At 42.0% G+C, this 27,125-nt stretch overlaps 1 protein-coding gene across 1 annotated transcript in view; it reads right to left on the reverse strand.

Annotated features, from left to right (window-relative positions):
- The window catches only part of PDZD8 (PDZ domain containing 8), a 75,999-nt gene extending 49,330 nt beyond the window's left edge, over positions 1-26,669 (reverse strand). Inside the window, exons 1-2 of the mRNA XM_075533872.1 lie at positions 25,580-26,669; positions 5,694-5,819 (exon numbers count right to left, since the gene is read on the reverse strand). Of these exons, the coding sequence (XP_075389987.1) occupies positions 5,694-5,819; positions 25,580-26,457 (1,004 nt within the window). The 5' untranslated portion in view covers positions 26,458-26,669. The remainder of the gene's footprint in view (positions 1-5,693; positions 5,820-25,579) is intronic.
- Positions 26,670-27,125: the final 456 nt, after the last annotated feature.

Consider the following 27,125-nt stretch of genomic DNA (forward strand, 5'->3'; position numbering starts at 1 on the left):
TATAGAACAAACCTCTCTTTAGGATTTAGTGCTAGAACTTTTTTCTCCTGAAAAACAAGCATAGTTTATCAAAAAATAAGTGCTAGGTAATCCATAAAGTTTCCTTTGATGCCCTGGCTACTAAAAATTCATTTTGCTTTTCTACAAAGTTGATTTTAATCTATTTTATCCTTATCTTTATGTGCCTATTTTCCTTATAATATATCTCAAATTCTTTTTTTTCTTTTTAAGATAGAGGATGGGCTATGAATAGGTTTCTAGAAAACATTAACAATATGATTAGAACACTACTGTAAAATAATTTAGCCTCCCAGTAGCAGTACTACAAATACAATTGAGTTTAAAGACATGTTTAGCATGATTACATTTTTAGCACTTGACAAATGGAAAGTGCCAAGAAGCAACTTTTACAAACAAAATCTCTTCACCCTTCCCATTGATTGCTTAGGGAATCAAAACTTTATTTCAGAAAATTAGAACCTAACTTTATAGTAAGAGATTTTTAAAATTCAAATTCTTATGATTCTAATATGCCAAAATGAACATTTCTATATAGTAATGAAGCTACATTTAAGGAAAGTCCAGTGCTTTCAGTACCTCTGGTTAGTCATAATTACCAGCAAGGTAGCATCTTTGTCCCATATTACAGATGTATAAAACTTCCCTAAGGACACGCAACTATCAAGGCATGTGGCTAAGTGTGAACTCAGAGCTTTCTAACTCAAACACTTACCTTAGTTCTTCTTCATGCTGCCTTCCCAGGAATAAACTTTAGCTGTATAGCTCTTAGCATTTTCACTAAAGTCGCTTTTCTATTAATGCTCATTTGTTTCCTCATTTAGAAAATTCATTCGTTCTCAAAGCCTTATCAACAGTGAAGTTTAATAACAGTCCTGAGACTTCTCTGTAGGCCTAAAATTATGAACCATTTTATTATCTAAAAACAAGCAGTTGAAAAAATGAAAAAGTAAATGCTCACATAAAACCCAGATTGCCTGAAGACTATGATGTTCCATTTCATGGGAGGGAAATAAAGTTACATTCTTTTTAAGGTCAATTTCTCAAATTTACAAATAAACATGTATGGAAATATTAAGCATAAATTAATCTAAACAGCAGAACAAATTTGGAAATGATTAAACAGGTAATAAGGGAAAATGTGGCTGTGCATCCACATCCATGGAAGCAGGTCAAGAAATCAAGTGAAAACCTGCACTGGGCAAATCTGACGCAAACATCTCTGTACAGTGTTCAAAAGCAAAGATCGCACCTTGAAAAGTAAGGTGCATTTGACCCAAACCACAGTCTTTCTAATTGCCTTCTGTGCATGAGGAAGAGAGATAATGAAAGAGGAAGACAAAAGAATTGATGCATTTAAACTGGTATTGGCGAAGAATACTGACTACACAACAGAGTGCCGGAGGAAAAAACAAATCAGTCTTAACAGAAATTCAACCAGAATGTTCTTAAGGATGGGGAGACTTCAGCTTGCCGCCTCTGGATATATGATTGTTGGGAAACGACATGATGGTTGGGGATGCCCAGTGAAGTGAAGTCTGACAACAGCTGCAACAAGGGGCTCCTCCGTCCCAGGACCGGCAAGGTCTCCTGCAGATACAATCTTCCCAGGAGTTGGCGCCAACTCACAGCAACTCCTAAGAACTCTTTCTCAAAGCCTTTATTAAGGCTTTTGTTCCTTAAAGTGTGTTGTACCTCAGATAAAGCCTGGTACTGGTGAACAAAGGGACTCAATAGTTAATGAAATGATTAAATAGCTATAAGCTAAGAGAAATACAATCAATCCATAATCACAAAAGCAACACTAAAGCAAGACTAGTTTTTAAAATATTCGGTACAGAACCTAGCACACACTATACAACAAATATCTGTTGAATGAGGGAATCAATGCCAAACTTATCAAGCAGTTATTTGTAGGTTTGGGGACAGGTGGGTGAGTAGGCAGCTAGGGATTACAACAGGATAGTCAATACATTTTATCCAAGGCTGCTCTTCAAATACGTAGAAGGTGCTATAATTGATTTTTAATAAGGGCAATCCAATGGTATTACTCTGATGTTTATGCATCAAGAAAATTCACTGAGGGAGCAGATGAAGGGGCAGGAGGAGAGAGTGGAGCACAGCCTGGCCCACCAGGCCGTGACGATGATGTTCCTGAGTAGAGCAGCCAGTCCACAGAGAGAACAACATGGCTGGCCCTACTATGAGACATGATGCCCCTCAGTGACTAAGGGCGATACAGGGGACAGCACCGGAGACACAGTGTGGGAATTGCACCTGACCTGATCCCACCACACCGAGGCAAATCACTGGGGGAGTGTAGCGGAACAGCAAGGGAATGGAGTGGCAAGGTCCCCAGGGAATGCTGAAAGTGGACTTTGGGGCCAGGGCGTGGTGCCCCAACAGACTGGACTGGAAAACGCTCCTAAGGGCCAGCAAACGATCCCTGAACTAACTACAAGCTTTTCTCTTGTGAACTGTTTTGTTCTGTTCTTTGTCAGTGGTTTGTTTTTGTTGTTTTGTTGTCTGGTTGTATACTGTTGCTTTGTTTTCCTCTGTCTTGTTTTCGTGCATGTTAGTGACTCCACAGGTCTGTCTGAATAGGACAGGCTGGATGAACTATCTGGAGGAAAAACAACGGGACCAACAGTTCCGGGGGGACTTGGGGTGGGGGGGTAGGGGGGGGTAAGGAAGTGGTGTTAACAAACTCAGGGACAAGGGAAAAACATGGGACCCCAAAGGGTAGAGAAGGGGGAGTGGCAGGCCTGGTGGGAAATGATCAAGGGTAAGGTTGCTTAGAGAAGAGGTATACTCTAGCCCAGGTGGCAATGAAGCATGGTAGTAGGGCAGGAGGAAAGTCAAGGGAGATGGAGGAAAGAGCTAGGAGTCAAAGGGCATTCATGGAGGTCTAGACAAAGACATGTACATGCAAATATATATAGGAAGATGGGGAAATAGATCTATGTGTCTATATTTATAGGTCAAGTATTAAGGTGGCGGAAGGACCTTGGGCCTCTACTCAAACACTCCCTCAATGCATGAATACCTTCTTTTATTAAATTGGAACTCTATGATGCTCACTCTCCCGACACAACGGCTGGAGCCAAAGTGGGTGAACAAGTAAATGTGGTGAAGAAAGCTGATGGTGCCCGGCTATCAAAAGAGATAGTGACTGGGGTCTTAAAGGCTTGAAGATAAACAAGCGGCCATCTAGCTCAGAAGCAACAAAGTCCACATGGAAGAACACACCAGCCTGTGTGATCAAGTGGTCCCAAAGGGATCAGTTACCAGGCATCAAAGAACAAAAAATCATATCATTGACTGCACACCTCCATGATAGGATCGCTGAAGACAAATGGGTGCATAAGCAAATGTGGTGAAGAAAGCTGATGGTGCCCGGCTATCAAAAGAGATAGTGTCTGGGGTCTTAAAGGCTTGAAGGTGAACAAGCGGCCATCTAGCTCAGAAGCAAAAAAGCCCACATGGAAGAAGCACACCGGCCAGTGCGATCACGAGGTGCCAAGGGACCAGGTATAAGGCATCATGCAAAAAAAACAACGATATAAGTGTGTGTATATATGTGTATATGTATATGTATATATATACCATATTAAATGAAGGGGGAAGTGCAGAGTGGAGACCCAAGGCCCAAGTGTCGGCCAATGGAGATCCCCTCATAGAGGGGTTTAAGAGAGGAGATGGGTTAATTAGAGTGCGAGGTAGTACCGATGAAGAACACAGCTTTCCCCCAGATCCTGGATGCTTCCTCCCCCCGACTACCATGATCCGAATTCTATCTTGCAGGACTGGATAGGGCAGAGGCTGTACACTGGTACATATGAGGGCTGGAGGTACAGGGAATCCAGGGTGGATGATACCTTCAGGACCAAGGGTGTGAGGGGCGATGCTGGGAGAGTGGAGGGTGAGTGGGTTAGAAGGGGGGAACTGATTACAAGGATCCACATGTGACCTCTTCCCTGGGAGAGGGACAGCATAGAAGGGGGGAAGGGAGACTCCGGATAGGGCAAGATATGACAAAATAACGAGGTATAAATTACCAAGGGCACATGAGGGAGGGGGGAAAGGGGAGGGAGGGGAAAAAAAAAAAGAGGACCTGATGCAAGGGGCTTAAGTGGAGAGTAAATGCTTTGAGAATGATTGGGGCAGGGAATGTATGGATGTGCTTTATACAATTGATGTATGTATATGTATGGATGGTGATAAGAGATGTATGGGTCCCTAATAAAATGTAAAAAAAGAGGAGAAAAAAATGGTTAGGGCAGGGACTGTACAGATGTGCTTTATACAATTGATGTATGTATATGTATGAACTGTGATAAGAATTGTATGAGCCCTTAATAAATTGTTAAAATTAAAAAAAATTTTTTAAAAAAAGATTTAAAAAAAAGAGAAAATGATTAGGGCAAAAAATGTACAGATGTGTTTTATACAATTGATGTATGTATATGTATGGATTGTGATAAGAGTTGTATGAGCCCCTAATAAAATGTTTTTTAATAAAAAAAAAAAAAAGAAAATTCACTGAAAGAAAAAGCAGAAAATGGGTAGGACCTTCATTCTGGAAAAGTTAACACAATACTTAGTTTTCCCCCCATATATCTAAGGCCTCTCTGCCTTATTTTAATCCTAGGGCCAACTCCTATTTGCAGTCTTGTTTTTATAAGGCCTGAGATCTAGCAATGGTTTTAACCTGTTTTAAAAGACTGAAAAATGTTAAACTATTGAATGCCTCATGAATGTTATGTGAAATTCATATATACTTTTAATTGGCAAACAGGCCCATTCATTTTCAAATAATGTATGGTTGCTTTTGTCCTACAAGACAGAGTTAAGTAGCTACCAAAGGAAGACCAATAAGCTAAAGCACTCTGAGTGAAGGAATGGGCAAAGGAAGGGGAGAAAACACGTAGAGGTAAGAACGTCTTGGCAGGCCCTGCTAAGAGAGGATTTCAATCTACAGCTAAGAGTACTTGAAGCCATTCAGGGCATTTAAGTAGAAGAGTGACAATTAGATTTTCATTTTGAAAAGATAATTTCTGTTGGTAATATTGAGGAAACCAGAGTTTTAGGATGTAATTAAGTAGGTTAGGGGTTTAAGTATTTAAGTGAGAGACGATAAGTTTGGGCTGTGGCACCAGCTAAGTCAGGAGGCTGGGTAAGATTGCAAGGGGACCTGGGGGGTGTGCTTCAAAAAACTCATGGAAAAATGTAACTAAAAGATAATTAAAACTTTCCATAAACTTTTACAAGCCCCATATTTGAAGCCCCTAAATCCTTATGCTTTAAATTGTTACAGACCAAAGAGGTTGTTTCCAAGTCTAGTTCTGACTTCCCAGAGTGTTTCTCATCATAGCAAACAATTCCTAAATCAATTATACAGCTCTTCAACAAGGAGAGCTGGCAATTGAGAATCACCCATCTAAGAGTTGGAGAACAATTACAGGATAAATTAATTTTCTCCCATATTAGAATAACTTTTAAAAAATATGGCCAGGTTAAAAAGTTCTCCTTTTATAAACTCAAACTTATGATTACACAATGAACAGATAATATAATATATATGAACACAAAAGGTAAATAAATACAAATACTGCTTAGGTACATTGTACAAGGTACTTTCTCAGAACACAATAATCACAAAACACAGAATATACCTGCTGCATTCTATCAATGTAACTTTCAAGCGGCCTTCAGTCAGTGCCCATTGTTGTATATGGATGTGTTCGTCTTCATCCTCTTCGAATCCTTGCAAGGTTTGGAATGGAAAAAATGGCTTGAACCTGACAAAAGTAAAAATAAGTCTAAATTTCTGCAGTATAAACACCAGTTTAAAGCTTAATAAGAGAAACAGCACAAAATAAAGTAAATCCCTAATACTAAATGTACTCTACAAAAGCAAAGCTTACCGTGCCAACAACAAATGGGGCCTTTCCTGGTCTTTTGCCAGCTCTAGTTGACAAGGCAAGACACTAGAACAAGGTGAGGGTGGATTTAGCGTTATTCAGAAGGTCCTGAAGCTTGGTCAGAGAAGGAGAGGTTCTTTCCTGGACCAGACAGGAAAACTGTTTCTGGAGTGTAAGATCAAAGCTCAGCATGCACTTTCCATGGACACAACGTAGAAGACTGTGACTGAATAAGGGTGGTGATAATAGATAACAGCATCAACAATCAACAGTGACAAAGTATTCACTGGGCATTTGTTATCTATTTGCCAAGAAGTGTGCTAACAGCCTTACATGAATTATCCTATGTAATGTTCACAATGCAGAGAAAGAGTGATTATACTGCCTACCCACTCCAGATGTGGAGTGGGGCTTAGAAAGGTTAAAAAATTTGCACAATTTTACCTAGTGAGTGGTAAAACCAGAATCGAAGCTAGTTAATTTGGCTTCACCCAAGCCCAAACTACTGAACACTTACTTCTGGTACCTGTAAATTATCCAAGCATTTATATGCTAATGATTACTGCCGCTGTTTTACAGGCAAGCTTATTTGGAGTTATTAATGTTCCCTTTAAAAATCTCTAGTTTGAAACATAGTCCTTTGTGAAAATAATCAAAAGCCAAACCAAACTTACTCCCATTGAGTTGATCCCGACTCATAAGTAGGCCCTGTAAGGTGAGTTTCCAAGCCTGTAATTCTTCAGAGGAGTACAAAGTCTCATCTTTTGCCTATGGAGTGACTGGTAGTTTTGAACTTCTGACTTTGCACACCACCAGGGCTCTTTTCATGAAAGTAAAGTACAATTACAATGAGAAAAAAATTCTGCTCGGATTCTACAGTTTCCAACTCACTCTCCACACACTGGCACTAAAGTTTCCTTCTAAATGTTTACAACATTTGCTTTCTCAGTAGTTTTACTGGTTTCCCACTGACCACAAAAAAATAGTCAAAAGTTCTTGATTGCAAAAGTGTCAAAACTCAAGAAACATTGAACTGATACTGGAAGTGGAGGTACAATTTGGAAAAAGACAGAAGGTTTGTATGGGAAACTGAGACCCAGAAGAGAATTTATGCAAAGTCTCTGCGTTCATGTTTAAGGAGTCTGGGAGGCCTTCCCACTCATAAGTTGGAGATGAACCTCAGTCACATTCTCCTAAGTCCAAGTTATTCCCTAAAATGTACCCCGTAACAAAGCCATTTTTAAAGGTGCTTCCTGCAAAGCACATGGTTACTACTATAAAGGCTTGAAGGTGAATTGCTTGAATGCCATCTGCCAACAGAAGTAGTCACACCACAGAACCCTACGTACAGCCCACCCCTTCTGAAATGAATCCCAGATTGTTCCCCTGGAGAAGAGCTCAGGGACACTTTAAGGTCAAACCGGCTGAGATGACCAAGGTTAGGCCGCAGCTTAACTCTAGAAACTGCCCATCTTGTTACATATGTACCTTTCTGTCACATGTATGCCTGTAGTACCTCCCTTTCCTAGTGCGTGTATACCCCTTGCTGGTTCCCTTCCTATTACATGTATGCCCCTAATACAATCCTTTCCTGTTCTGTATGTGTGTGACTTGGCTTACATGCTCGAGACTATATAGACCTGTGAGAGAATACATTCCTTCACCCCTCACTCTGGTTCTGGCTGACATGGGAGAGGTGAGCACTTGCGTGCCTCATCGGATGTCTCTTTATTTACCCCTCAATCACACAGCTGCGCTTTAGGACCCATTCGGTTGTGGAGGCTGGTTCCCCCCTACATGTTTGCACAACTTGAAGAATGTAATCAGTGTCAGTGAGCTGTATATGTAGAAACTGTTGAACTGGTGTGTTCTGCTGTGTGTACCAATGTCAACAACAAAATAATTTTTTTTAAAGTTCTTGATTTTACATTCAAGTACCAACACAATATTAATCTTTCTAATTGTATTTTCCCTTATCATTAAGCTTTACAAATCTAGGAATTCTAATTTTCTCTAGGCTCCAACACTTGGTTGGGGCAGGAGAAAGTCTCTACATAGTGAGTGTGTCTCCCTTCAGACCTTGTATACCTACTGAAGGCTCTTCCCTCATGTGCAAAACCTAACCAACCCTACCCTCTTCTCATATTTGGATCCTGTTTCTAGAACATACCAGATCTCATACTGGTATTATTCCTCTAAATCTTGCAACCACTTAATTGCTGTGCATTTATGTCTTGAAATCTTAGCTAAAATGTTACTTTTTCTCACATATACATAAATTTCATGAAAAATTATTTAAAATTTAAATACTAAATTAGGAAATATTCACTTAATGCAAAAGAAAGCAGCAAAGGAAGAACAAAGTAGCAAAGAGACAAGAGACATGCAGAAGACAGGGTAAGCAGACGGTGCAGACCAACAGTAATGTGAAAGTTAAAGCAGTCCGACCAAAAGAGAGTATCACGCTGGGTTATAAAAGAGATACAACTATATGCTGCCTATTGGAAATTTTATATATATATATATATCCACCACAACAAAGCTGAGTGGCTACACTATTATCAGATAAAATAGACTTTAAAACCAAAATAAAGTTACTAGAGATAAAGAGGAACAGATAATGATAAGGTAAATCCATCAGGAAAAAACAAGTATGAACATATACGTACACAAGAACGAAGATCCCTAAGTGGCACAGCGAGTTACATGCTGGGCCGCTGACTGGTTGCAAGGTCAGCAGTTCAAAACCACCAGCTGCTCCACAGGACAAAGATGAGACTCTGTCCCTGTAGAGTGAGTCTCAGAAACCCGCAGGGGCAGTTCTACCCTGTCCTATAGGGTCACTATGAGTAAGAATTGACTTGATGGCAGTGAGTGTGGTTTCTCATTACTGAAAATGAGGTACAACATTTCCCAACTATTGTTGAATTGTCTTTTTCTCCCTTCATTTCTATCAGTTTTGCTTCATATATTATGGTATGGTGTTATTAGATACCAAACCAAATTGACTGCCACTTTCTATTGGAGTAGAGCAACTGGTGGAGCAACTATGGAGCAACTGGAGGTTTTGAACTCCTGACTTTGCAGTTAACAGCCCAAGGCGTAACCACTATGCCACCAAGGCTCTTCTCAGTAGTAATAAAACTGGGGAAATAAACCTTGAAACAGACTTGCATAACACCACAACCCTAACAGATGACGATAGAACAGAACATCGTCAACAACGGGCTATACAGGGCAAGTAAAAAAGTACTGCTACTTGGGTTCCAGTTCAAATCCACGTGGATTTATTACAAAGGAAGTGTTTAAATGTGTCTCTGCAATCAATGGATGGCTCCAGACAAGTTCTCTAAGTAATTTATTTATATTCTCCTCAGCAATACAGTAATAGTCTCATTAGAGTGCTTTTCAAAAACAAAGCACAATCAAAACGTGGATACTGAGAGGATCTACTGGGTCAGTTAAATTCAAGACCAAGAGGTCAGGCACAGAAGGTTCAACTGACTATTTTGGGGGATGCCAATAGGGTAATCTTGATAGATTTTCTCAAAGCATATATGACGATCATGGGGGATTATCAGGAGAGGTTTTAAGAAAATTGAAAACTGTGATTGGTGAGAGAAAAAGTCTAGGAAAGTGAGGCAAAGAACATTTTTTCCCATCATGACAATGTACATGCTCTCTGTTCAAGGGGAGCAAGGACTGGCTATGAGAATTTCCTTGGAAAATCTTATCCCATCATCATACAGCCTTGATCCCTTCAGACTTCTTTTTGTTTCTAAAATATTTAAGAGGAACACAATTTGAGGCCCTCAAATTTTGACTTGGTAGCAATGGAAGACTGCAGAATTATTTGGGGAGGGGTTAAAGAGATGGAGACATTGTCATCAGAAGTGTATAGACTAAGGTGACCAGATTTTCACATTGGTAAGACGGGACACCAGCAGGACATCACTGATATATCCTGGCAAAATAGCCACATGGCAGCCGAAAATCGTATACCCTAGCTTGTCGGGAGTTTTTTAAAACGCCGCAGGATGCGGTAAAAATTGTTAAAAATCGGGACTGTCCCACCAAACGTGGGACGTCTGATCACCTTAGTATAGACCTATTAAGATATGCTGAGCATGGCTTCATGTTTTGAGATTTGTTTAATAAAAGTTTCTATCATTTTACAGTATTTTTGACTCATCCTTGTACATTTTTCTGACGTATGCATGAAACATTCCCTGAGAGGCAATGATGTACTAGGTCTTAAAAACAAACTTCAATAAATGTAAAAGGGCAGAAACAATACAAAGTATGCTGTCTGGCCACACGTCTGCTTCTAAGAAGATGTTAAAAGCAGACAGAGTTACAAATGTTGGTTCTGAAGACTGACTTAGGGGAGGCGCACAAGGTTGAAGGAGACACTACTGCTGCTTTTCGTTACAAGTCCTTCTGTTCTTTAAGTTGCAAAAATTATATGGAGACCAAATGTTGGAGAAGATGCTAAATTAAATTGCTTTGAAAACTGGGAGAATCCACTACTGTATTTTTCACATACAATACTCCCATGAAAACATCATGAACACACATTTAACACACGGAATTATTGTGCAAAGGAGCTGCACTGCTTACAAAAACCTTTAAGACGCACATGCTATCTGTATACAAATTTGGTAAACCTAAACACATGCATACCTTAGAGCCCAGCAATCCTGCCCATAGGCAAAGTAAATAGAAAAGCACATGAGCAATCAGCAAAAGATCTGTGTAAGGATATTCACAGTACTATTCAATTTCTCAACAGCAGCATGGAGAAACTGAAGTAGATTCACAAAGAATACCATTCCATAACAAACTGCCAATAATATTGATTATCCCTCAAAAATATTGTTGAGGTAAAGAAGCAAGGCAAAAAGTGCGTGCCTTCTGTATGATTCAATTTATATAGCGAGTTCAAAAACAAGAGGAAGAAAACTCAATGGTGTTGAAGTCAGGCTGGTAGTTACTCTAAGGCAGAGTGGGAGAAGGCAGAGGCTCTAATGTGGCATGTTGTTAGTGTTAGCCGCTTTCATGCTGGCCCTTCATTCATAATGGCCCTGTGTCACAGTGGAACAAAACGCTGGTTGTAAGATTGTGGTGATCTAAAAGGGAGGAAATTGCCAGGTCTTTCTTCTTCATCTGTCTTTGTCTGGAAACGCCACGGAAAACTGTTCGGCATTACAGTAAAACCCTGCCTCTAATGACAGACAAGTGAGCTACACACCAGATTAAAAAAATCAAACCCAAGGCTCCGGAATGGCAAGAGCTACTTCTACCACTGAACCACCCATGCCCTCTGGAAAGTGCCATAGGGGTGCTACTGGTTGCTGGAAACATTTCACTGCTTGTTCTAAATGCTGCTGGTTACATGAGCGCGTTCACTTTGTAAACAATTACACGAGTTCAACTTTTACTAATAGTGTACTTTTCTGGTAATGGAAAGTGAGAGGGGAAGGGGGGAGGGGGGAGGGAGGGAGGGAGGGAGGGAGAGAGAGAGAGAGAGAGAGAGAGAGAGAGAGAGAGAGAGAGAGAGAGAGAGAGAGAGAGAGAGAATGAATGAACGAACACGAACAAGTCAATCCTGATTACTCATAGTGACACTACAGACCAGAGTAGAAGTGCCCCGTGGGTTTCTGAGACTGTAACTCTTATTTACATTGGACAAAAGAGGGAAGCAGGTAGTTCATAAAAGAACTCCAGTAGCCAGGGGCTAAAAGAGGCAATGTTAACTGAGAACTTACGCACCCAAGAGGTAAAGTATCACATGAGGGGAGTTGTTCAAGGAACCAAACAAAGTATTGCCATTTGCCATCTCCCCACAACACACACTTTTGAATAAGGGAAAATAAAACTGAATCCAATCTACCACTTTTCTAGTTTTATGGGGTCACCGTAAGTCAAAATGAACTCGGTGGTAGTGGGTTTGGTTAAGCTTTTATAAGTACTTCATAAACATTCTTGATTCTCATAGGGATGTATGGCATTATAAGCTTTGTTTTCATATGAGGAAGGACAAGGAAGCTCAAGTGGTTAGTTTGTGACCACAAAGGAAGTGGGATAGTCAAAACTGCAACAAACCACTCAATTTTGTGCTCCTTAAAACACCAAAGTATGCAAGTAATATTGCTCTCGACTGAAAATAATGTTACGTGTTTAATATTCATTTGGCTGACTCAGAAGGTGAGACGATGATAGTGCTTTTCAGTATGGTTAAAAAAGATAAACTTCATGGCGGACCAAACCCAAACCAAACCTATTGCCATGTATTTAATTCCAACTCACTGCAACCGTATGTGGGGTTTTTGAAGCTGTAGGTAGATTGCCTCATCTTTCTGCCTTGGATTGGCTGGTGAGTTTGATCTCTCAGCCTTAGGATTAGCAATCATTAGTTTACCAACAGTGTCACCAGGACAGCTTGGTAGGTCATTGACTCAAACATTTTGACTCAGGGCTCCTTTACACTTTTAAAAATTATGTGTGTTATATTTATTGCCATTGATCTTGTTAGAAATTAGAAACGATAAAAGCTTTAAGCATAGGAATGACAAGCTCACGCTCCATTAGCCATCACAGGATGATGATGTCATGGAATGGCACCGCTGGAAAGCTTCTGAGCGAATGAGACGCAAATAACACCTCTGTATTATTCTGAAAATAGACTGCCTATAAGTGTCTTGGAGACACAGGTGTCTCCCAAAGCCGTTAGACAGTAACAGTTATTAGTCTTGGCATGTGTTTGTAAATTCTATGTTGTTGGTCTCATTACACAAAAGTATGTTATTTCTCATTGCTATATTTAAAAATAAAACAAACTATCCTGAAGGAAGGATTGCTCCCCTTTCCTCCACCTCTTTGTCAAGAATTCCCTTTGCGATGCATATGGCCAGGGCAGAAATGTCAAACATTTACTGAGTAAGTTGATGTTTTTCTAAAAGTCCAGTAGATGAAGTGAGGGAAATAGAAAATAAATTAAGGCCTAATTATCACCCCAATGGGTAGCAAAAAAGCGGAAAATTCTCAATGAAATAGATTGACATAATGGGTGCAACAATGAGCATACGAAAGGTTGTGAGGACGGAGCAGGACTAAGCAGCGTTTCATTCTGCTGTACAGTCACTGAGCTGGAATCAGCTCCATGGGACCTAGCACAAGACAGGAATGATGAAATCAAACACATAAGAGCCAGGCAGAAGTATCACACAAATATGAAGTACCAAAGTACCTGAACAGAATTAATGAGGGCACAGTTGTTAAATACTTTAAAGTTTGTAATGGTCCAGTTTTCTCACTTTTCTCTTTCCAATTGTGAGTAGCAAAAACATCTTTAGTGAAATATAGATGATTTTAATATTATCAGTATTTCTGCTTCTCTTAGTTCATATTTCACCTAGCTAAATTTGGAGCTTACAATTAATTACATGAAAAGATCTTTAAAATAACTTTACCTGCATGCCAACTACCCACTGCCACTGAGGGAATTACAACTTGGAGCAGAATGATCCAAACAGAGTTCCAAGGCCATAATTCTTCGTGGCAGTAGAACAACTAACTTTCCTTCCTTGGAGCAGCTGGAGGACCTGAGCCAGTTTTAATGTTGTTGTTTAGCAGCCAGAGTGTTGTAACCATCATCCCACCAGGGCTCCTTTGCACCTGCATATTTGAGAGAAACCCCTACCATCCAAGCTGTTTATTACCCATAGTCCATCAACGTAAGATACAGCCTGCAGAAATAACAGGAAAGTGATCTATGACTAATGCTACTTTAAATTCACATTATTCTGTTCTCTAAGAACTTAATTAAAAAAAATTCTCTCACATTCAGTGTCAACATTAACAAGCTGCACAACTTGCCCAAGTTTATACATTAGCAAATCAATAGCAATTCCAGAAGTAAAACAGAAATCCCTCATCTTCTAATCCTACCTTTTCAGGAAGAAGGCCCAGTTATTTTTCAGAGAAACCTTAATAGCAAAAAGTACCCCCAAGTCTCCAACAATTCTTCCCAAAGAGCTATGCTCAGTTAACATCTATTGACTGGCATGAATATCAGAATTACTGAGTCCAGATGAAATCCTAATTCTGTAGTACTAAAGAGTCAAAAATTTTGAGTAAGCAATTTACGCAACTACTGTAAGTAATTTAACACACAAAAGGGGGGGGGTCAGGTATAATTTAGGTAGGCTTAACTCAGGATTTATTTCTGGCTTACACTGACAAAATTTTGCATTTTATGTTACTAATCTCAAAATATCTGTGCTAAATTCAAAGTATCTGTACTACCTTCCACTTCTTTAGTAAACAAAAGGACCTAGACTTTACTACAAACATTTAATTAAATTCTTTCTATGTCAGCAGTCAATCTGGACCTAATTAAGATCCAAATAGTTAAATACTGTTGAACTTACAGCCATTCAAAATAGTGATATAGACCACCACCTGTTCTAAATTTTACTGACAATATTAGACTAATAGTGAAAAGAAGATTTTTAAAGCATTATAGAAATAATTATTGTGTAAATGAAATTAGCTTAATTGAATGGCTCATATTATGGCCACAGAAAGTCTCACAGAACTAAAAGCTTTGAATTATTTACTTGCTTACCAAACGACTAAGGTAGCCAGACTGTCACGGAGTCAGCAACCATAACTATCCATGGTAGTGAATGCTAATATCATCTAATATGTATGAAAGACCATCGTGTGAAAAAGAACAGAAGTCAGCATACAACACAAATACCAGAGAGCACTATTTAAGGAGATATTGATGAAATGCTAGCATTTAAGAAGAGAACACCAGTTTTCAAAATATAGATTCCTATTCCAGCTACAAAACAATCATTAGGTGTCACTGAGGGTGTTCTAACTCCCCGTACAACATGTTGTCCCCCATGTACAACAGAACAAAACACCTGCTGGTCTTACGCAATCTTCACAATTGTTCTTATGTGTGGACCCGTTGTTGCATCCACTGTGTCCGTCCATCTCATCGAGGGTCTTCCTCCTTTTCCCTGCCCCTCCACTTGACCAAGCATGATGTCCTTCTCCAGGGACTGGTCTCTCTTGTTAACATACTCAAAGTACACGAGCTGGAGCTCTCCATCCTTGCCTCTAAGGAGCATTCTTAGTCTATTTCTTCCAAGACAGATCTGTTTGTTCTTTTGGCAGTGCATGGTACTTTGAATATTCTTTGCTGGCACCACAGCTGAAGCCTCAATTATTCTTCAGGTTTCCTTACTCAATGCCCAACTTTCACATGCATATGAGGCAAATGAGAATACCATGGCCTGAGTTAGGTATATCTTGGTCTTCAAAGTACCATCCTTGCTATTCAATACTCTAAAGTGGTCTTGTACAGAAGATTTACCTAAATGCACATGTCATTTGATATCTTGACTGATGCTTCCAATGTGAACTGACTGTCTATCCAAGCAACATGAAATCCTTCAAAAGTTTAATCTTTTCTCCACTTATCATGATGTGATCTACTGGATTTTGATCTTCTTTACATTGAGTTGTAATCCATGTGGAATGCTGCAATCCCTGATCTTCATCAGCATATTATTGCTACTTGGTGGTGCTGTGGGTCAGGCACTGGATTGCTGATCACAAAGTTGGTGATTCAAACCCACCAGTAGCTCCTCCAGAAAAGACAAGGCAGCCTATTCCCATACAGAACCAGTCTTGGAAACCTTATATAGGGGTCTCTATGAGTTGGCATTAACCCGATGAACTTTTATTTGGAAAATTATTTTATTTATTACTTAAAGGGCAGTCGTGTGTCAGTGGTAGAATTTTCTACTTCCATTCAAGAGATCTGGGTTCAATTCCCAGTTGGTGTACTTCAAACACCAAAAAAAAGAAAACACAAAAAAAAAACCCCACAAATTCACTACCACTGAGTCAATTCTGACTCAGAACAACTCTGTAGGAGAGAGTAGAGCTCCTCCTGTGGGTTTCTGAGACTGCAACTTCATGAGAGTGGAAAACTTCATCTTTTTCCCAGGGAGCAACTAGTAGTTCCAAATGACTCCTCACAATTAGCAGACTAACCCTTAAACCACTATGCCACCAAGGTTCAAGTCTAGTCACTACGTATTTGCCAGTGGAAGCTGAGTGTTCCTGTGATGCTGAACAAGTTTCAGTGGAGCTTCCAGGTCACAGACTAGGAAAAGAGGCCTTGGTGACTCACTTCTGAAACTCAGCCAATAAAAATCCTTTGTGTGCACAACAGTTCAGGCCGGGGGTCAACTCAACGGCAGCTAAGAATAACAACATTATTGCTACTTGACATTTTACAGGAAAAATCAAGTCACTATAAGTAGAGTTATATAGGCAGGATAGTGAGCTGATCCTAGGAGAAACACCATTTTGAAATATCCTTAGGTGACAAATACCTGCTTTATTGCCACATACCTTGCCAATTGCTCAACTACACTGCAGGATTCTTACTACAAAGAATAGACTCAATTAAAACATTCCCACTAAGCTAATCACAGCGTCTGTAAGTATATATCAACAAGATCTGATGATGCTAGGGGGAAAGGAATTTTTAGAAAATTATGCAAATTAAAATCCTGACATTTCAGTGCTCCACCTACCACACTGTCATTTCTATTGTCCTTGCCACATTCGAAGAATTCACAAGCATGAATTCATGCACAGTGTGTGGTTAGAAAAAAATATGCTATAAGGCCTTCTGCCAGTTAGATGAAAATTGCTAATTATGCACCAGATCAGTGAAAATAAGCTGTTATTCTTTTTATCAATGTAAGGAAAATCTAATCTACAGTTTATCAATATTGAGCTTTCCTAAGATTGTACGATTAAAAAATAAAAGTTTTTAGAGTGTCCAGTAGAGCTGCAAACACATTTATGTTTAAGTTATGTTGTGGTTGCGTGTAGGAGGAAGAGGATGTCAGTACCTAAAGGTTGTCGATGGAAGTTAGAGACAGGGTGGCAAACTGGTAGAGACCTAAGTTAGCACTGTTCCCCACTGTATCACAGCATGTCCACTTATCAAGGAGGCTTTTCTTATTTATATTGATTTTAAAACAGTACTGCTTAAATGTCATCAATTAAGCGGTTTATGACAACTAGCAAATACAGGCATTAGGCAAATCCTAGTCAGAAAAAAATATGTATAATTGTAGCACTTTAAATGGCTTAGCTACCTGTTTAAAAATTCACCAAGCTGTACACTTACAATTAAGTCAGTTTTACAAACACTGAAAAAAATTTCTTTCCTCCCCATTTATAGTTTAAAAATATATAACCCAAACCAAAACAAACCTTTCCCCCACCCCTCACGCCCAAGTTCAGAGCCATCAATTTGTTGCTGATGCATGGAGACCCTGTAGGACAGGGTATTATTGCCCCTGTTGAGTTTCCAAGACTGGAACTCTTTACAGGAGCAGAAAGTCCCAATTTTCTCTCTCAGAGCAACTAGTGGTTTCAAACTGCTGACCTTTTTGGTTTGTTTTTTTAATCATTTTATTAGGGGCTCCAAACTGCTGACCTTATCGTCAGCAGCCCAATGTGTAACCACTGTATCACCAGGACTCCTTTAATTACAAAAGATATCCAAAAGGTGCTATTTATCAAAGGCCTGAAGAAGCGATGAGTTAGCTCTTATAGAGCTGTAGGCAAAACTTTCACGAAGAAGGAATAGGAAGGGTGCTGTGATGGGAACATGATTGGACAACGAGACCAGCATGATTCAAACAGAACCAAACTCACTGCCAGGGAGTCACTTCCGACTCACAGTGACCCTGTGGGTTTCTGAGGCTGTAAATCGTTATGGGAGCAAAATGCCATCTTTTTGTGGCTGGTAGGTTCAAGCTGCCGCCCTTACTCCTCATAACCCATTCTGCCCCCAGGATTCCTAACATTTTGTCTGGCTCAAAGGCAGCTATCAAAACAGTTTTAACATTTACAAAGAAAATGAGGGAAAAAAAAAACAAAAATTGGCCAACAACCAAAAAGACCTAGCTAACAAATCACAGGAAAAATAACAAAAGAGAAAAAAGTCTAACATATACAAGATAAAGGTAAAACGAAGCATTGGTCTTAATGAGAAAACCAAAACGAATTTCCAAGGAACTGGTTACTTTATTGTATTTCCATCCAATATACATTGTAAACAAAGGAAGTAGATCTAGAAAACCCAAATAAAGTGGTGATGGTAGGGTACCGAGTGTCATCTCTTTTTATAATAAATTATAATACATTGAGGGGAAAAACGAAAGACTATCCCCAAAAGACAACAGCAGTTTTCTTTCAGGATAATATTATAGGAGATTTTTGCTCTTTATGTTACATATTTTCATATCACTTAAATTTCTGCAATAAGGTCATTCATTGAAAGGGAAAAATGATCTATCATCTAGCAAATGTCTGACATATCTCTAGCAAAACTCATGACAATGTGTCTATTTGTTTAGTTATAAATGGAAGATACATTTATTCAGCAGTCATCAGATATGTGGCATTTATGATTGCCACTTAGATACGTGTTATCTCTATTTGCATTTTACAGAAATGGAAACCAAGACTAAAGGCAGTAGGGCATTTGTCCAAGTTTCTTGCTACATGATAGTGCTGATAACCCGAAGTAAGGTCCACCTTATTCCAAAGTTCTACTGACTGAAATCACCCATAGGCACTCCTACTGGACAGAGGAGACCTGCCCCATAGGTTTTCCAAGACAACCTGTGCTAAGTACTGAAGGATCACTGCTGCCAAAGGAATTAAGTAATCCCTCAGTTAGGCAATTTCTATGTATCACCTGCAGTTTTCGCATCTGAGGTCAATAATTAGCACTCAAACCTCATTTTACCCTAGGATAAATGCAGTAAGTATGCAGTTTTATGCCTGTCTGAGCAATTTTGCAAGAAAGATTCTGAAACTACTCTGTAAAACTGCTAATGTGATGTGCTCTGACGTCATGCCCAAACAATGTCAAGATGGCCCAAGAGTCTGAGAAGGAACAAAGTGAAGGAATAGTTTGCACTAGTTTCCTGGTGACACTGACCTGAGGAAATGGCAAACATGACAGGAATTGGTGCGGGGTAGGTATTTAACCTTCAAACAAGGTATCCGGTGGCAGAGCTTTAACTGGCAATGTCAGATTTCTTACTAACTATGGATTCAGAATGCCTCTATCTGCTATGAAAGAAACCTTACCAAGAGGAAAAAGAAAAGGAGGCACAGTACACTTTCCCAGGTAGAGCCGTCATCCCACCCCGCCCCCAAGCTTTTTTGCAAACACCTGCGCCAAACATTTAAGGAAGCAAGCGAAATTATGAAGTGCTTACTATTTATTCTAGCATGTTAGTCTGAGCCATATATATGACAACAAGGTTGTATCCTTCTGTCTCGTTTTAATTTTCAACCTGAAGTTCAAGGACAACTACACAGGCTTCAGGGGGACTATAAAGTTTATAAAATTCAATTTAAAACGGTTTATGAATTTGTCTGCAAAGTGTAACCACAGCTTTCATTTATCAAATGATCTCAAAAGACTCAGGCCATTGCCATGAAGTCAATTCCGAATCACAGAGACCCTATGGAACAGAACGGCTCAGAGGGTTTCCAAGGCTATAAATCTCTATGAGAGCAACTGCCACATATTTCTCCTGCCAAGTGCTTAACCACTGTGCCCTTGGAGCCCCTTTAGCAAAGCATGTTGCTATTGTTTTGTGCTGTCGAGTTAATTCCAACTCACAGGGATCCTAAGCCAAGGTTAAGGCCCTTTTAAAAAGGTTTAAAAGTAACTGTCAATGTATGTACATATGTCCATGGTTTTTAAAAGTATGTATTGTTTTAGTATTTTTAAAGGTTTTGTTTGCATGTGTTCATTGTTGTTATTTAAAGTTTAAAGCAGGAGTTGGCAAACTTTTCTTGTAAAGAAACTGATAGTAATTTGGGAACTTGTATGTACAAATAATCGACTGTAAATATTTTCTTTTCTTCTTCCTTAAAAGTGTTCTATTTAGCTTGCAACTCTTTAAAAATATTAACAATAATTTTTAATTTGTGGGTTGTCCTCCAACATTCTGACAACCCCAAATGTAGAGTAATAATTGGTTTATCTAAATAGAAATAAGACAGTGTAAGCCTGGGGAATCCAGGAACTTTTTAAAAACCGAAAGAAAGTCACTAAAGCCACTACCTTCTCTAAGTCTCAACTGTCCTCACCTGTGACAATTCTCCCACAATGCAGTTCTAACTATTAGGTGAGGGTACATGTGCAGGGAAGTACACACCCCACTGTTTGGCACAGACTAAGCAAAGTTATTTTCATATCCCATCCCTGCCTCGTATGATAGAATCGTCACTAAAACTTGCAATTCAGTATTAAGTGCTTGATCAGGCATGCTTTTTCAATACAATCTCCTTTATGATGATCTGCTCTGGCTATTTCCAGGAACAAATTGAGGCTTTCCAGGATAGCCAATACCTGTATATTACTGATTAGAATCTGATGGCCTCCTCATTATTAATCTTCTCCCTGCAAAACTGTACATCAATTTAGAGAGCAAAGATTTATCAATACATTTATTTTCTATCTAAAAGGTTTTATGTACCTAAATCAAAATCATTCAAAGCAGCTTAGGAAAATCCAACTTGCAAGAAACACCAGTTCAGTATACTCGCTCAGGTTTTAAGGAATTATGATCACAGTAAATCATACACTTCCATAGTAATTAAGTATTTGCCTTTTGCAGAATATTAGTCCCTCTTCTTTATGTTCTCACAACACAGAAGGCCTTAAAATATCAAAATGTCATTTGAATTCACTGCCATTGAGTCGATTACAATTCAGAGAGACCCTAGCAGAGAGAAGAAACTTCTTATGGTTTCCAGACTGTAAGCCTTTACAGGAACAGAGAGCCTCGTCTTTCTCCTGTGGAGTGGCTGGTGGGTTTGACCTGCTGACCTTTAGGTTAGATGTCCAAACTTAACAACTAAACCACTAAAACCAAAATCTAATTCAAACTCACTGCATCAAGTCAATAGTGACACTTTGGTCAGGGTAGAACTGCCCCTGTGGATTTCTGAGACTCTTTATGGGAGTAGAAAGCCTTGTCTTAATCCTGTGGAGCAGCTGGTGGTTTTGAACTGCTGAATTTGCATTTAGCAGCCCAACCAGTAACCACTATGCCACCAGGGCACCTACAGGTAACCAAAGTACCATAAATTTAGTATAACAGCTTTATTGTTCTTTGTATCTAACCCCGCCACCCCCCCACACACAAAGACTTTAACTTCAAGAGAGCATGAACTGTGTTATAACCATTTTTATCCCCTTCACCACATACCCACCACACTAGGTATGATAGTCTTCAATAAGTACTTTCTGAAATAAAATGACTACTTCTAACATGACTTTTAACTGTCCATCATCTCTAAGATGTGAACACAGACCCCATCTGAGCAGTACAAAAAAAACACAATAGACGAAACAAAAAAATCCTACAACATTAAATTATTTCATGACTCTCAACTGCAAGAATAAAACACTAAGAAAATGTTGGCTCTCTGGAAGTATCAAGGCCTGCACTTCCAAGAAAAGGCACCTTTTAAAGCTATCTGTGTACTGAAAGCAAAACAATCATATAGCAAGTTAAAATACATTAAACCTAAGTTTACAAATGATTTTGTTGGTTTTCAGTGACTTGACTTTGAAAGTTTTTAAGACATGAATCATCAAGGACATTTGTAACCTTGAAGAGTTAAATAGTAAAAAAATTTTTAAAGTACAATTAACATTGAGATGCTTTTCTTCATCTCCAAAGACCAAGGGAGTAATAACTCAGTGGACAAACCCCATTATGAAGTATGATGCTATGCAGTCCAACTCTAACTTAGTTCTCTGAAATTAGGGAGCGAGCCAGTGAAGACATAGATAAAAATAAAGATGCTCAAAGGCTCCACCTAACTAAATATAGCCTTGACCCGCCATAAACGGGGACAATGGTTTTCCTCATTCTCCAGTCACTAAGAATACTTGAAAACTTTCCACTAACACATCTTAGAATGCCTTTCAAAATAAAAGAACAAAACAATTAGTTATGACACAAATAGTTCAGCAAATACCCCATGGACTTGCAAAGTGAAGTTTTCCCCAAATGTCTGTTCCCTAACTATTGATTAAACTCAAATGATAAGTTGCTGTAAAGTGACATTGAGCCAGTCACAACTTAAGACACTCAGATGCTCCCTTCCTCATAAATCAATCAGAGAAATATTTACATACTAATTATTAACAACTCAGTTCATACCAAAACATAATTGTCAAGATTTGCTTACTATCACTACATAGCTGAGAATTGGAAAATACAGCAAGGGATCTTTCAAAAAAAATTCCAGCAAGATTGTTTTTTTTCAATTTGACATTGCACTGAGAATATCCTAAATAGAATAAATAAGTTGCTCGGTGAAAAGTCCCTTACAGAGATGTAAAAATGACCATGAGAAAGGTCTGGTGATCTACTGCTGAAGCACCGGTAACTCCAAACCCCCAGCACAGTTCTAGCCTGACACACACATGGGTGGTCTCCACATGTTGGAGGCAACAAAACAGGAACTTCTTTCTAACGCGGGTTTCAACATGTAAACGTACAAATACACTTTACATTATAATTCAAGTTTCCAAAACAGTATAATGTTTTACAGACTGTTCGTTGGGTAAAATGAGGTGTCAGTCAGCTGAATCTTCAGCAAACTCCCGCTGTGCAATTAGCATCATCGCTAAGTGAAAGGTCAGGGATGGGCAGTCTTGCTAGACGACCTCACTTTAGCAACCCGAAAAAGGAAAAGTAAATAAAGGAGAAATGTTGACAGGGTTAATTGGCCAAATAAATATTTGTTACATAATAATTAAAGGTGCCAAAGGCTCCTAAAACAAACTACAATTGTCTTTGCTGTGTTAGCCTTCCTAAGTAGATTAGATGGCTAACCAGGCTAAATGAGCAAGATATTCTATTTAGAAACAAATCTTTTGGACTGAAAAAATAAATGCTACATGGGGCAGCACTCAAAGACTTAAAAGGGATCTCAAATTTCCCAATCTAAGAAAACAACAACAATGCATTCACTTTTTCTCTGAACCCTTGGTTAATATGGAGAGATATTCCATGTATGCATTATACTGATGCTTTACTTGGGGGAAAAAAGAAAAGAATCATGGTAGTTTAAACACACACACACACACACACACACACACACACACACACTCCCCTCCCCCCTAGAATCTATGTTTCATGAGGGTTGAGATGGTATAGCTCTGTTCAGCCAGCCCTTGAAAGCTCAGCATCACGAACAATAATGTGAAACTCAAACCCCCATAGTTTCCTAAACTACTAATCTTTATAGGAACTGATAGCCTCATCTGTCTTCCTCAAGGCTGTTGGTGGGTTTGAATGGCCAGGTTGCTACTCAGCAGCCAAATGCACCAGATAGGCACATGCATAGGTGTCCACCGAATATTTGCAGACTGAGTGATATGTTCTATGTGGTACTTACTGATCGATCACTGGGATTCTCTAATGTAACAAACACAGATGGGAACATTTCTAAGTACAGATCAAATGTTTAAGGGTAGAAGCGGAAGTATAACCAAACTTATTCTATACTTAAAAAAACACACAAAAAACTCAAGATACCGTAAACTGAATTTTGCCATATGTTAAATGGCAATGGTCTTCAATGACAAAGGAGATGGATAAAGTTCCTCAAAATATGGAATCTCCAATGATCCCATAAATTTTAGTCCTAATTTATTTCAGATTTAAATAAATAGAAAAATATTTTTAAAACTCTCAAACAAAAAATCTCAAAATGACATGCAAACTTGTTTGCCATGGAGTTGGTTCCTACCCATAGCGACTTTACAACACAACAAAACGAGACACTGCCTGGTCCCTGCACCAGCGTCACAATTGTTCCTATGCTGCAGCCACGGTGTCAGGACATCCTGTGGAGGGCCTTCCTCTCGTGCCTGCCCTTCCACTTTACCAAGCATGAGGCCCTTCTCCAGAGCCTGGTGTCTCCTGACACCCTTGTTGCCACTGACTAATGCGCAATGAACATCAGAAAGAATAATGGAGTCAAATGTTATTACTTGAAAGCTCCCCAGAAAACATCAGACTAAATGTTGGGATAGAATATCAAAACTGATAGCAACTTTACACCAACACTTCACTACTCCAACACTAAGTCATTTACAATTGAGTCACATATTGTAGAGTTTACAGGAGAGGTTTTGTAAAAGTATGCTCTGCTCCGCAGGACAAAAGTCAAACAAAGTTAACAGGCAGCTCCACCAACCTCGTACATGGAAATATTTCCATTTACAGTAAAAATTTCAGGCCACTCCATAGTCTGAGGCTGTCACTCTGTGCTCTTAGCCTGGGCAAAAACATAATTAGTAATGCAAGCGTGCCACACAATCCAATCATAAAATAATCCAGTCCAAACCCAGACTCATCAAACAGCTCAGGCTATCTGGGTCACTGATGCTTGTGACTGAGGTAGAAAATTAGGGATCTAGAAATGAGCAGCTGGCATTCAAAAGGCAAATACAACAAATCTCATCATTTTATAATTGCTACGAAATTTACAGGGAGTAGAAAGTCAAACTCCAGTTGTTTTAGGGGAAGCAGCCGTGGATAGCCACACATGACCACAGTCCACTCCCACGCCCCCTGCCGAGTGGGGGCAAGCCTCCAGCTCTACAAACTGCCTTTCCCGCCACTTCCTCATCTAGGACCTTCAAGTAAACGGGGTCACTAAGCAGAACTGGCAAATGATCCCAACGCTACAGAAGAACATCAGATGCAGGAGTGCTTTACAAAGTTCAAACCCCTAACCTTCTTTCTATATAGACCCACAGGCTCATGGGAAACTTGCCAGGGGGTGGGATGCCAAGCGGGCTGCGGGTTATTGACTTAAACTTGTGTCTCCAGGGTGGCTTCGAACCCTGGGTACGAAACCCACAGCCCGGTTCCGGGCCTGAGTGGTTCTGTGCATGGGGACCTCTCCACACTGGGCGGCCACCAGGGTGGGAGGACAAACCAGCTGCAAGCAGCCCCGCCTAACAGGAAGAGTCTGCAGGGCCGGTGGTCGGCGGTGGGCGGTGTGTGTTCCCAAACCAGCGGGCCCAGGGGCTGGCAGCTCCCAAAACTGCCCTGGGCCCTGAGCACACGCTTCCGGCCTGGGCTTGGTGTCCAGGGGCTGTGTCTCAACGTGGCCCCAGAGACGCTGCACACCCAGGGACAAGCTGCCCTGATGCGACACTGCCACCCCCATCCAGACACGGAGCCTCCCAGCAGTCCTGGCGAAAGCTGGCCTTCCCATCCCTTTTCAGGGGGACACTGGCAAGGGCTGGGTCCACTACTTGTTTTCCGCGCTAGCCAGGTCAAGCCCACCCAGAGGTGCCTCGGAAGTAAAGGCTGGCGATCTGCTTCGGAAAGCTCAGGGCCTGGATGGGAGTCCCAGCAGCGTGCCTCGGCTGGGAGCAGTGCACATGGGGGGTCTCCCTGGGTGGGTGGGCGCGCACTCCGGGCCAACTCTCCCCTAACCTCCCCCCCAGCCCCCGCCGCCCGCACCTGATCTTGTAACTGGGGAGGGTGTGCTTGCGCTTGATGATCTTCTTGAGCTGGTTGACGATGATGGAGGTCAGCTGGGGCATGGGCCGCCCCTCGAACTGGGAGCGCACCTCGAAGTCGATGAGCGGGTCCTCGACGAAGGAGAAGAACCAGTGGGTGAAGGGCACGCGCGTGAGCACGAAGCGCAGCCGGCCCACCACGCGCGACAGCTTGACGAACAGGTAGGCCGACTTGCCGAAGACCAGGTCCACGTCGATGGCCAGGTGGAAGCCGCCGTGGTACTCCAGCTCGGCCTCGAAGGCCAGCTCCTCGGGCGGGGCGGCGGGCAGCTCGCCGCCGTCGGCGCCGTCGGGCGGGGCGCCGGCGGCGGGCGCCACGGGCCGCAGCAGCCGCACGGTCTTGATGAAGGGCACCGCCTCGCCCAGGAACACGTCGCGCAGGCTCAGCCCCTCCAGCAGCCGCCCGGCCGTCTTGGTCTGCAGCAGCTCCTCGAACTCCACCTTGATCTTCTTGGTGACCCAGCGGCGCGCCAGCGCCGTGTCCCGCAGCTCCCGGAATAGGAACAGGATGGTGGCGTTGAGGAAGTAGCAGGTCTCCCGCGTCGGCGGGCCGGGGGTCTCGGGGCCCGGGGTCGCGCCGCCCTCGGGGGCCCCGGCGGAGGGCTCCTCGGCCCCGCCGCCTCCGCCATCGCCGCCATAGAGGTACTCCCTCAGGGGCAGGCCCGGCACGGGCTTGAGGTAGCGGAAGCCGTCGCCCGCGCGGGCGGCCTCGTCCGGCGGCGGCTCGGGGGGCCTGCGGTAGAGCAGCAGGAACTGGGCGAGCAGCGTGAGGAAGGAGCCCAGCACGGCCGCCGCCAGGATCATGAGCGGCAACCCCATGCCGCCGCCCGAGGCCCGGCGCCCGCAGCACCGCTTGCTTCACGCCGCCGCCCCCGCTGCCTCCATCTTGACGACATGGGGCGGTGGGGTCGGGCGAGCGGCTCCCTGGGCCTCATCCGGCTGCTCCGGCCGGCGCGCTGCGGCGCTTCAGCCTGCGGGGGCCCGCGCCTCCAGAGACGCTCCCGGAGGCGGCTGGTGTGGTGGCGGCGGCGGGGGCGGGAGGGGGCGGGACCGCCAGCGCTCGCCGGCCGCCATTCATTGGACAGGCTGCGCGTGACGTCAGGAACGGGCTCGCGCCCAGCGGCGTCACCTGGCTGCCGGCGCCCGGGCGCGCGCACGCGAAGCTCCCGCTTCACCTCCCAGGCGCCCTTCCAGCCCCGCCCCCGCCCCCACGTCAACATTCGCCCCCCCCTCCTCCCCGCGGCGCGCGCCGCGCTCCACGTGGCTGTCACTTTCTGAGCCGCGGCGCGGAAGATGAGGCGTGGAGCAGTCGGCTCGTGGCACCCCTCATCGCGGTCCTCCGGTGCTTTTCCGATGCGCGATCGCCCATCCTTGGCCATGGTCCGTTGCCTGTGGTGCAGTGTGGCGCTGCCCATGGCGCGCCGCAGAGGATCTGGAGAGGTCCCAAGCCGAGGGCGAGAGCGGACTGGCTGCTTTGGAGACAGCCG

This window comes from Tenrec ecaudatus, chromosome 16 (assembly GCF_050624435.1).
Source record: "Tenrec ecaudatus isolate mTenEca1 chromosome 16, mTenEca1.hap1, whole genome shotgun sequence".
Classification (NCBI taxonomy): domain Eukaryota; kingdom Metazoa; phylum Chordata; class Mammalia; order Afrosoricida; family Tenrecidae; genus Tenrec; species Tenrec ecaudatus.